Source organism: Lepidochelys olivacea (assembly GCF_965140295.1).
Source record: "Lepidochelys olivacea isolate rLepOli2 genome assembly, chromosome: 2".
Lineage (NCBI taxonomy): Eukaryota > Metazoa > Chordata > Testudines > Cheloniidae > Lepidochelys > Lepidochelys olivacea.
The window spans coordinates 226,612,717-226,624,807 of record NC_140412.1 but is presented as its reverse complement, the minus strand read 5'-3'; the positions used below and the strand labels follow the sequence as shown (position 1 = coordinate 226,624,807).

General features: G+C 38.3%; 1 protein-coding gene across 3 annotated transcripts in view; it reads left to right on the top strand.

The window, feature by feature from the left end:
- CDK14 (cyclin dependent kinase 14) overlaps window positions 1-12,091 on the top strand; it is a 505,344-nt gene that overhangs the window by 133,714 nt on the left and 359,539 nt on the right. For all 3 annotated transcript variants that reach the window (XM_084618492.1, XM_084618493.1, XM_084618494.1), the window contains one exon: window positions 6,386-6,631. In XM_084618492.1, coding sequence (XP_084474618.1) covers window positions 6,386-6,631 — 246 coding nt within the window. The remainder of the gene's footprint in view (window positions 1-6,385; window positions 6,632-12,091) is intronic.

Genomic DNA, 12,091 nt, shown 5'->3' with positions numbered 1-12,091 from the left:
GAAAGTGAGAGAGGTGAAGGAAGCCAAGCCCGTCACCTAGGGTGAGCACTTGCCCTAGCCTTGGTAAAGGCTACTGAATAGAAAAATCACTTTTAAAAGTGGACATTACCCTTTAAATACAAGCAATAAGTAAAATGAAGAAAAATGACCATTCTGCTACTACATTAGTCTGAGTGCTGATTGTTTCAATAGTTTAATGCCTTAACCATGATATTGTTTGTTAGATCAAAGTTTCTGAAACTTTTTCATAGTGAGGGCCACATTTAATACACAGGCTGTCTTGTGAACAACTTTCTCCCATTTGCACTTACGAAATGTTCCTGTGGTCTTGTGTACACTTAGAAAAGCCCTAACTCAGCAACTGGTAGCCAGCAATTAGTGTAGCTGCACCAGAGCTAACTTCTAAGGCATAGAAGGGCAAATTGGGGCTTAAAACACCTTTTGCCCATACTGAAGAATCAGCACCGATTCTGCTACACCAAATAATTGGAGCTGTTTTTGAGTGTGAACTATAGCAAATGCTTATATGAAAAAGCAGTAATAGAGAAGTGTGTGGATTTTAAGTTGTTTTTAATGTGGTGGTCGTTTTGTATTATGGTAGCACCTAGAATTACCAACTGAGATTAAGGCCCCATTGCACTGTATTCATATATTCATAGAGCTGAAGACCAGAAGGGACTACTAGATCATCTAGCTGCATAACACATGCCATTACATTTCACCCAGTTACCCAGTATTCAGTCCAATAGCTTGTGGCTGACTAAAGCATTTCTTCCGGAAAGGCATCCAATCCTGTTCTGAAGACATCAAGCACTGGAGAATGCACCACTTCCCTTGGTAGTTTTTCCAGTGGTTACTTGCTCTGTTAAACATTTGTGAGTTATTTCCAATTTGAATTTGCCTGGCTTAAGCTTCCAGCCATTGGTCCTTGTTATGCCTTTCTCCACTAGTTTAAAGAGCCCTCTAATACCCAGTATTTTTTCCCTGTGAAGGTATTCATACACTAATCAAGTTAATTCTCAATCTTCTGTTTGATAAACTAAACAAATTGAGCCCTTTAAATCACTCATTGTAAGGACTTTTCTCCAGCCCTTGAATAATTTTTATGGCTTTCTTCTGCACTTTCTCCAGTTTTTCAACATCCTTCTTAAAATACGGACATCAGAACTGGACATTCAGTTCTACAATTGATCTCACCAATGCCATGTACAGAGGTAAAATTACCTCTCTACTCCTACTCATTTCCCTGTTTCTACATCCAAGAATCACATTGGCTGTTTTTTACCCAAGGGTCACTCTGGGAGCTCATGGTAAGTTGTTAATCCACTTTGACCCTCAATCTTTTTCAGTCACCTATTTTCCCAGATATAGTCCCCTGTTTTTCAGGTCTGGCCTCCATACTTTGTTCCCAGATGTATAACTTTGCATTTTGGCTGTATTAAAACACATTTTGTTTGAACGGGCCCAGTTTACAAAGTGATCCATGTGACTGTCCTGTCCCTTTTCATTATCTACCATTCCACCAATCTTAGCATCAGCAGCGATTAGGATTATGGTTCCTGTTTTACAGATGGGAAATGGATGCACAGAGATCGTGTGACTTGCTCCCAAGATCCCACAGGAAATCTGTGACAGTGCTGAAATAGAGTCCCCATCTTCTAAGACCCAGTCCAGTGTCTTAACCGTAAAATCATCCTTCCTCTGTAATGCAAATAAACTGCTGGAAGTAAGACAGAGGCCAGCCAGCTCCAGACCACCAGCAAGTGTGTCTCAGACCACTAAAGGTCTACTGACCTCTGTTTCAGAACCTCTCAGTTAGATTACTTGGTCCAAAACCAGGTTTATATAGCCATGCATGTATTTCTGACAGCCTTTTGAGTGGCCAAAATATAAGAATATATATGAAGAAATGACAAAAGTATTTCTTATGCTATGTAAGGAAAAGACAGCTACTTTCAAATCTGAATTTTGTTTTAGTTTGTCTCACACTGTACTGTGTGTACAGTGCCAGGCATCCTCTGCTGACTTCTTAGATAAAATGAAGGCTCTTTCCATGTGCAGAAAAAAGACCCCCAAAATAGTACAATAAGCCATACCTCATATAGGCAAAAAGAAAAGGAGTACTTGTGGCACCTTAGAGACTAACCAATGGCTCAGTGCTGACATTTCAAACTTCAGATTTAGCAAAGGGTAGATTTTAGTCCTAAATTCTCTTTTTCTGACAATAGATGGGGAAGAATGTATGAGTGTTGTTCAAGCCACCTGTTTGGTCAAAAAGCATTCCTTTTTAGAGTTTCATGAGGAAAACAGGTCAAACAGATGAAACACACCCATTTGAAAATGACAGAATTCTGGCATATGAAAAGTTACGAATAGAAAGTTCTGGGGGTCCCTCAAATGCTTAGTTAATTCAGATTCCGGAGGATTTCAGTATCCCATAGCTCATGCTCACTTGATGTGCATGTATAACACTTCCATGTGCCCAGGAAAGAGAAAATATATCTCTTGCCATTAAATTGGCTGAGGAAGTAGATTTAAAGAGTCTGTGAATGGATTTTTGACAGAACTAGTGAGTGATGTACTTTGTTCACAGTACAGGCAGAGCAGAGGCAGTAGCAGTCCAGACTTGTCCATCTTCCCACAGCTTCTGCTCCTGGAAAGGGGCACTTCTATGAGTGGTGTTCAATCTGCATTTCCATTCATTTCTTGAGCTGCAGAACCTCCAAGAAGGTGACCACTTGGAGCAAATTTTGACGGTGGATTTTGTGACTTGGGCATTTTACATCGACCTCCAGGTGGTAATCTCTTTGGGTGGATTTTAACCTAGTCTAGATTCAAACTAGTGACCTAGAAGTGAAGGAGTGCCCTCTAAGACATTCAATTTGAAGCTAAAAGAAAAGGAGTACTTGTGGCACCTTAGAGACTAACCAATTTATTTGAGCATGAGCTTTCGTGAGCTACAGCTCACTGCATCGGATGCATGCCGTGGAAATTGCAGAAGGCATTATATACACACAGAGACCATGAAACAATACCTCCTCCCACCCCACTCTCCTGCTGGTAATAGCTTATCTAAAGTGATCATCAAGTTGGGCCATTTCCAGCACAAATCCAGGTTTTCTCACCCTCCGCCCCCCCCCCCCCACAAACTCACTCTCCTGCTGGTAATAGCCCATCCAAAGTGACCACTCTCTTCACAATGTGTATGATGATCAAGGTGGGCCATTTTCTGCACAAATCCAGGTTCTCTCACTCCCTCACCCCCCTCCAAAAACCACACACACAAACTCACTCTCCTGCTGGTAATAGTGTGTGTGGGGGGGCGGAGGGTGAGAAAACCTGGATTTGTGCTGGAAATGGCCCAACTTGATGATCACTTTAGATAAGCTATTACCAGCAGGAGAGTGAGTTTGTGTGTGTATAGGGTTTGGGGGTGAGAAAACCTGGATTTGTGCTGGAAATGGCCCACCTTGATTTTCATACACATTGTAAGGAGAGTGGTCGCTTTGGATAAGCTATTACCAGCAGGAGAGTGAGTTTGTGTGTGTGGTTTTTGGAGGGGGGTGAGGGAGTGAGAGAACCTGGATTTGTGCTGGAAATGGCCCAACTTGATGATCACTTTAGATAAGCTATTACCAGCAGGACAGTGGGGTGGGAGGAGGTATTGTTTCATGGTCTCTGTGTGTGTATATAATGTCTTCTGCAGTTTCCACGGTATGCATCCGATGAAGTGAGCTGTAGCTCACGAAAGCTCATGCTCAAATAAATTGGTTAGTCTCTAAGGTGCCACAAGTACTCCTTTTCTTTTTGCGAATACAGACTAACACGGCTGTTACTCTGAAACCTGTCAATTTGAAGCTATTACCATTACTGCTTTTACACACAATAGATGGCAGCACATCTGCTGCCTGTGTATTTTCTGGTTTCAGAGTAGCAGCCGTGTTAGTCTGTATTTGCAAAAAGAAAAGGAGGACTTGTGGCACCTTAGAGACTAACATTTATTTGAGCATAAGCTTTTGTGAGCTACAGCTCACTTCATCGGATGCATCCGATGAAGTGAGCTGTAGCTCACGAAAGCTCATGCTCAAATAAATTGGTTAGTCTCTAAGGTGCCACAAGTCCTCCTTTTCTTTTTGTGTATTTTCTGTAGGTAATATGTGCTTAACCCATATTAGAGCCTGCAATTGGGCAGTAGGTTCTTCAGCATAACATGTAAACAAAACTCCATGTAAGGCAGATGCAGTAATCACAGCATCATTACACTGAATTGCAAATATTTAAGTTTAATGGCCGACTGCTGATCGTTAACAATTTCATTAAGACACGTGTGTTTTAGAAGCCTTTTTATTATTTTGTTTTTTGTTTTTCATTCATTAGTTCATAATATCTTGGAAGCTGAGAAATTTTTTTCCTTCACTGATTTTATTTTACTGGGAAAACATTAATGGCACCAAAATTTAACATTGCTGTTTAACCTCAGCTTTAGCTCATGCATTTATTGTGTCAGAAACATCTTGGGTTGTGCACCAGCATCACTGATTTCAGTGTATGTCTAGAAAGAGCAATATTAAGTGTTTAAAGTGGTGTGTGTATTTGTGGCTGGCATAGTGGTAGGGGGAACGGAAATGCATTTTAAAAGGGAAAAGCCCACTTAACTCCTAAACCAACCAGTTTATTTGGTCTTTGTGGTAGTAACGATATACCAAAGTTTAGCCATTAAGACAAAATCTGCCCAAAAATGTGTGTATGGCTTAGGATGAACAGGCACTGCTCCTAATCTTTGGTACCAGTGGCAAGTTTTCAAAGTGATGAAGTTTTAGTTGATTGTCTTTTTAAGTAAGAAATGAAACTTGTAATCCCTGTATTGGAATATCAGTCGTGTACCTTTAATTAGAGTTAAACCTGTCTCTGGTGGTTCAGATAGTGCTGTACAGTGTACGTAATATTTAATGATGAAGGCAGTCTTTGGACCATTGTGTTTTCTTGGTGTTTATGGAGGAGTGTAGTTATATTCAAGAGTATGATTGGTTTGTTCTGTATTGTATCCTTTATTTTTGCATGAAGGCATTACTGGGTATTACTGTCAGTGAACAATCGAAGTAAATTGGATTTCAAGCAACCAAACCATAAAGGGAACTGTGAAGAATGATTTGCTGTTGGAAAATGTTTGTTTGCATTGGTAACAGTTATAGCTGTGAGGGAGGCGCCCTGCACAAACACATCTCTAAAACTGATCCCTAGTGTGACACCCAATTTGTATTGCTTCAGCAAGTTTTCAAAATATCATCAGTAAGGGCCCTGCAAATACTTATACACTTGCTTAACTGTACACATCTGTAGTGATACTAAATCAGTATTGCCAACCCCAAACATTTAAAAATCACAAGATATTTCAAAACTGTGTTTTGGTTTCTTTTTCTGTGCCTTTGGGTTTTTGAGCTTTTAAAGTGGATCCCATTTTCAAGCTTTTATTTGCAACCACAAGGGTTAGAAAATTAACCTTTCAAAAAACCCCCCCAAAACTGTGTCATATAATTACATGAGTACAGGAGCTGGGCTTCAAGCAAAATCACAAATTTTGCAAGACTCGTAGTAAAATCACTAGAGCTGGCAATCTGTAATCACAATGGTGCTACCTGAATGTGTAAAAGATACGTATGTGCCTAAATGTTTGCAGGATCAGAGCCCCCTGTCACAAACATAGGTAATATAGTTCAACCCTGTGGCAAGAACAAATGAGAACTCTGATCTTTGTGCTTTAGTGTGTCGTCAGGCTGAGGTTTCTCATGTTTCAGTGCTTGGGTATTGATTTACTAATTTGATTTTCTGGGGCATATGGTGGTGGTGATAATACTGCATAAGCATTATTTTAAAAGAATACAATAATTATAAACTAGTATTGAATCTTTGCAGTGCAGCACAAAAGTATGTATGTAAACTGGTATCATTTATTTAAGTTCGCTCTCATCCAATTTTAAATAAATGGAAATCGATATTGGTTGCAGATACCAGTGACTGTGGGATGAAGTGGACTGGCACCGTTACAAAGAATAGCCTGCAAAAGTTTAAATAAAATAGACCTCTATTGAGACATTTATTTTGAATTTGTCATTTTACATGATTATACAAACTGTATGTTGCTTCCTCCTTTCTTATCCTTTCTATCTTTTTTTCCTCTACCCTTTAAGTAGTACATCTGATATACTTATTTGTGTATATATCTGTGTGTTTGTATATATATATTGTGTGGTGTGTGTATAAAAATACACATTTTATAAAATTTCAGTATTTAAAAAATGTGTTCTTGTTACACTTGAAATTTCATCTCTTTTAATTTCAGGTGTATCCATTATATTCAGTGCATGTAATTTTTTTTTTTTTTCAGATATGTGTCACAAAGATGTCTACACGGAACTGCCAGGGAATGGACTCAGTGATCAAACCCCTGGACACAATTCCCGAGGACAAAAAAGTCAGAGTTCAGAGGACACAGAGCAGTTTTGATCCATTTGAGAAACCAACTAGTCAAGTGAAGAGGGTCCATTCAGAGAACAATGCTTGCATTAACTTCAAAACTACGTCAGCAGGGAAAGAATCTCCTAAAGTCAGGCGACATTCTAGTCCCAGCTCTGTAAGTGCATCTGGCTATATTACCAGTTTCTACACCAAATGCATAAATACGGTATATGTTTCTTACCTTTGTAAATGAAATTCAACACTTCTTAAAGCATTCCTCTCAGATTAAAACTAATGCATTTAAAAGAAAAATCCCTTTACTGTTGCTACTAAAAATCTAAATTACATTTCACTGCAATATTGTGTTTAATCTGACAATTCTCTCAGCTCTTGGGCAGCTAGTTTCACCTGTTTATGGACTGTTTATGGACAGTGTCTAATCAATTTCAGTTTTAGGGTCTCATCCTCAAGTACAATGCTGAAGTATTTGGATTGCTAACTTTGCAGGGGAATGTTTATTTCCAAAGAAAAGTTGTTTTCCCTGGAAAGTCAGTCAAACACAAAACCCCCCAAACAATGTAGTCACATTTATTTTGGTCTTAGGTTTTATAAAAGTATATTTCTATTAAATCTGAATCTTGGGCCAATTTTGACTTTTTTGTGTACCTTTTAAAATCTTCGTATTTTAAATGGAATATATAAGTGAAAATAAGGTTACTGTTTTCTGATAGAACCATGCTGCATGTGGAGAAAAATGAAAGGAATTTGATCAATGCAGTATCATGTTTGTTTTCCTTATGTGATGTAATATTTTGAAAGTAGGTTGATAAATAAAATGTCATGTCTTTTATGAATAGTGCCCAGACAGATGTCCCACAAGAGACCTTAACAAATTATTGAAAAATTGTATCTTCTTTTTACTGTAATAGGATAAATCCATAATAGTGTGACCTTTGAGAGAAAGATTACAGATTCAAGGAGAATGCAAAGAACACTTCAAAAGTTAGTTGGCATGAAAGTGATTTAAAAGATTGATTCTTTTCTGCTGTCTTTTCTGGATCAGGCAGAATTTTGAGAAAATTCTGTTTCTATGAAGAAATGTCAAAATTCTCTTTTCTAGAGCTGAGCTTTGTTTAACCCATGTGAATTTAACAGATAAGATGTCATGCCCTTAGGGGACTGTACTTTGTAGGAAAGGTTATATTTTAAAAGGAACTATCTTTAGCTATGTTTAGCCAAAATATTTAAATAAATGGTATTCTATTATTGTTTAACAATGCGATTAATCGCAGATTAATTTTTTAATCTCTTGACAGCCCTAGAATAAAGTTAAGTATGTGTGTAAGGATTTTTAGGATCAGATACTTGATTTCTTCATTTCCAGAATCCTCTTTTCTTAACTCAAATACCCTTACATGCTGCATCTACGAACCAATTTCTTATTGTACTGCTTCCATATAGCTTTTGGTCACTTCTCTTGTTCTTGCCTATGGAATTCCGAAAAAGAGACTCACAAGATAAAAATAGTTTATTACAATGGCTGCAACTTTAATAAACAAGAATGTGAATGGAGGGGAGTGTACATAGTCTTTGTGGAATGGGTAACTGTAGCACTCTGCTTAGACTCGAGCCACATTTGGTCCTGACTGGCAAACCCCAAGGTCAAAATGGCTACCAAAGCGGATATGCTGTCTAGCCCAGTGGTTCTTAACATTTACGGCAGCCTGCACCCCTTTGGTTCTCAAAATATGTTCTCGCATCCCTTATCAAAATAAAAATCTGTTCTCGCACCACTTATAAAAAAAAATCATTGAAGTAGGTCAGTTCTTTAAACCTAGATATATTTTTTGTTTGTATATTACAGTAATTTTTAAAAAAAGTATAATGTTAATAAATACATAGGCTTGATTAAACAAAGTAGTTGTACTTACCTGCCTGTGCTTAATTTGTGTTTTCGATGATTTATCTTCTAAAAAAATCTGGCATGTCTCGCACCCCCAGAAAGGGCATCTTGCACCCCCAGAGGGAGAGTGCAATGGTAAATCATACATTCAGTAATTAAATGCCAACAAAACATCCCAAGGTTATGGACTGATTGCTTTCCCTAAGCCCTGCCCCTCCTCCACTGCACAGGTAGGATGAAAGGAAAATTTTGTTGCAGTAGCAAGAGAGACTGAATGGCCCCTTTGATCCACCCCCAGCTCAGCCCAAGGAGAGAGGGCATGCACACTTCCCTCCCTCCTGGCCAGTAAGAGGATTCCTTGAGCTGGAGGAACAGCCTTGATTGAAAGTGGGAAAGGAGCCACTGGCATCCACACAGGGAAATCCCCAGCAAACTCCAACCCAGCTAGCCAGACACTGCTATGCCGCCTTTTGAGTGTGTCTGTCTGTCTCTCTCTGGGGCAAGAAAGGGTGGTGGTGGTGGGAGGTGGTAAAAAGGGAGGCTGAGCTGAATTCTCAAATATTTCCCACCTCTCAGTAGATCCAGGATAGTTTCTCCTCTGGTTTGCGTCCACTCAACTTATATGTAATTTGGGAAAGTTCTGATGCGTGTTTGGCTGTCTTGTTGCCCAATGCATGTCTGCATGGTTAGATTCCCTAGGAGATGACAGGCTGTGGTTTTGAGTAACATGAGTTGATACAGGTTTTTTGGTCTTGTTTTCTTCTAGGCTTCGTGTTCTGTCGCAGATACCCATCATCATTTCCTCTACTACTTATTCCTTGTATTTTTAGTCAAAGAATCACTACCAGATTCCTCATTGTCAAATTATACCTTGCTGGGTCTGTAAATACTTCTGGCATATAGATTACACCCATCTGAGTTGGCATTTCAGTTATGAGAAGCACACTGCCAAGTTTGTTATGCCCTCTAGGTCATAATCGCTATAATTTTGTTTCAGTTCTAGTTATCTCTCTCTTTTTTGGTAAGCCTCCATTTATGTACGGATTCTTTAATAGATGAGTAATATCTTCATCTTTTGTTTAATAAAATTTCCACTTTCTGCCCTGGTTAGTATTTTGAAAATGCATGTCAAATTATTTTGCATTAGGCAAAAATTGTCATTTTGCCTCTTTCCTACCATAGCTTAAAGCCTGCCTATGCCTTCACTTCTGTAGCACTCATCAAAACAACTGTGTGTCATTCTCTGATCATTTAATTCCAGTCTCCTATCAGTTCACATTCTAGAATATAGAGGTAACCCAAAAGATAACAAACATTCTCAAGGTTTAACCACACCACTTCTTTAGAGGACATCATTAGAATATTCTAGGACTTTAGCCTCTAGTTCAATCAGTCGCAATAGCTGAAACAGCTGTAGGGCAGCTTTGTGTTGCTGGGTGAAGAGCAAATGGAGAATAATTGCTCAGCAGGTGGGATATTCTCAATGTACACACTGCAACTTCTGTTATTGTTGTTGAGAGATAGTACACAGAGGATTTTGTGAAATCTGGGATTGTATGTTCCTGGGCAAAGTTTCTGCCATTCAGAAATGAAATGATTTGCTGTTAAGCAACTTGCATCATTTAAATTAATGTTGCACCTCTCCATAGCTGTATAGAAGTTCTAGGTTGTTAATTAGTTCTGTAGCATAAAGTGAGAAGTTGTTGCATGAATTGTTTTTTGTTTGCTTACATGTTTAGACTTTAAAATCATCTGACAGATGTGAACTCATTATGTAAAACTATGACCTAGTATTTTGGTTAATTCTTCAAATGTTGAGTATTTATACACAGTAGCTGGGAGCTTGCTTTTGTGTTCTGGGAAGCACACTGCAGATCCTGTGTAGACATACTGTTACCTAGATTAGAGGTCCCTGCATGCAGTTACAGAATTATTTATTGGGAAAGAAACTGAATCTTGTTGTTGAATAAAATTCCTAGTGGAAGAGATTGATGCTCTTTGATAAACACAGATAATTCAGACAGGCATCAGGAATTCTAATTTTCTGCTACTCCTTTGGACATGACAAATCTGCATGTTAAAATTATGCGTGTAGCCAGCTAGGTAACTTCATTGCCCAACAGCTCAGGACAACCCAAAACATTAATACAGACCAAACATAAAGAGACACTATCAACTTGAAATGAAGGTAGTCTGTTTCAGAAAATGAATTCAAAGTAGTCCGATCGTGCACCTTTCCCAGAGTGCCATTGCTAATTTCTTTGGTTTTACAGTCAAATGCTTTTTAAAATATGGTGTTCTTTCCCCTGTAACAACTGGGTGAAAGTGTCATACAAATAATGTAAAAACTATATGGGAGAAACAATGAAAACCATTAAGCACAAAGAACAAATTGGAGGGAAAAGAAGGGTTTTATTTTTTCTCTAATTGTTCAGTTATTGTAATATTAGGTGCTAATTGGAACTATAGACAAAACATTTTCATAGAGAGAGGTGTGATTTTTCAAGTTGGTACTGTCCCTTTAATTATTCCAGTAACCTGGACAAGCTGGTGAGGTACACATACAAATCTTGGCTGCAGTGAGTGACTGGTGTATCTGACCTGATGCTGAAAATAAGAGTTCTCCTGCCTCAGGTTTCATATAACCACCACTGAATAGCAGAAGAAGGCAGACCTGTCAGGCAAGTTGTGGTATTCTGCTAAGTTTCTTTGGCTCCATTCAGACTGTCATGTTCATGTACTGTATTTTGGAGCACAGGCACATAGCTGATTCTCTGTGCACACCCCTGCCCAAATCGGAGTATGGAATACAACTGCCATTCACTGATACTTTCTTAGGACCTGAGGCACAATTTCAGATTGTTCACGCTGGTCAGTTGAAGCATCCAGGATTGTAAAATGAAGTTCAGATCAGCAGTCTTGGGGACATACAATATAGTGCAATGTTTAATTTATATAATCTTGCTTTAAAAAGAAAATTTGAGTCCTATTTTATTGTTTGACAGCCAAATTTGGGTTCCAGGCTATTTTTCGGACAAGTGACTTTATGGTAGGATAGGAAAAAATAACTGAGGTGTTATTTACTTGATAGATATTAGGGCTCTCAAGTGATTAAAAAAATTAATCGTGCGATTAATCGTGCTGTTAATAATAGAACACTATTCATATAAATATTTTTGGATGTTTTCCACATTTTCAAGTATATTGATTTCAGTTACAACACAGAATACAAAGTATGCAGTACTTACTTTATATTTATTTTTTATTATAAATATTTGCACTGTAAAAATAAATAGTATTTTTCAGTTCACTTAATACAAGTACTGTAGTGCAATCTATTTATCATGAAAGTTGAACTTACAAATGTAGAATTACTTGCAAAAAATAAAACAATATAAAATTTCAGAGTCTGCAAGTCCACTCAGTTCTACTTCTTGTTCAGCCAATTGCTCAGACAAACAAGTTTGTTTATGTTTGCAGGCGATAATGCTGCTTGCTTCTTATTTACAATGTTACCTTAAAGTGTGAACAGTTGCTTGTATGGCACTGTTGTAGCTGGCGTTGCAAGACATTTACGTGCCAGATGTACTGAAGATTCATATGTCCCTTCGTGCTTTATCCACCATCTCAGAGGACATGTGTCCATGCTGATGCTGGGTTCTGCTGAATAAGATCCAAAGCAGTGCAGACCGAAACATGTTCATTTTCATCATCTGAGTCAGATGCCACCAG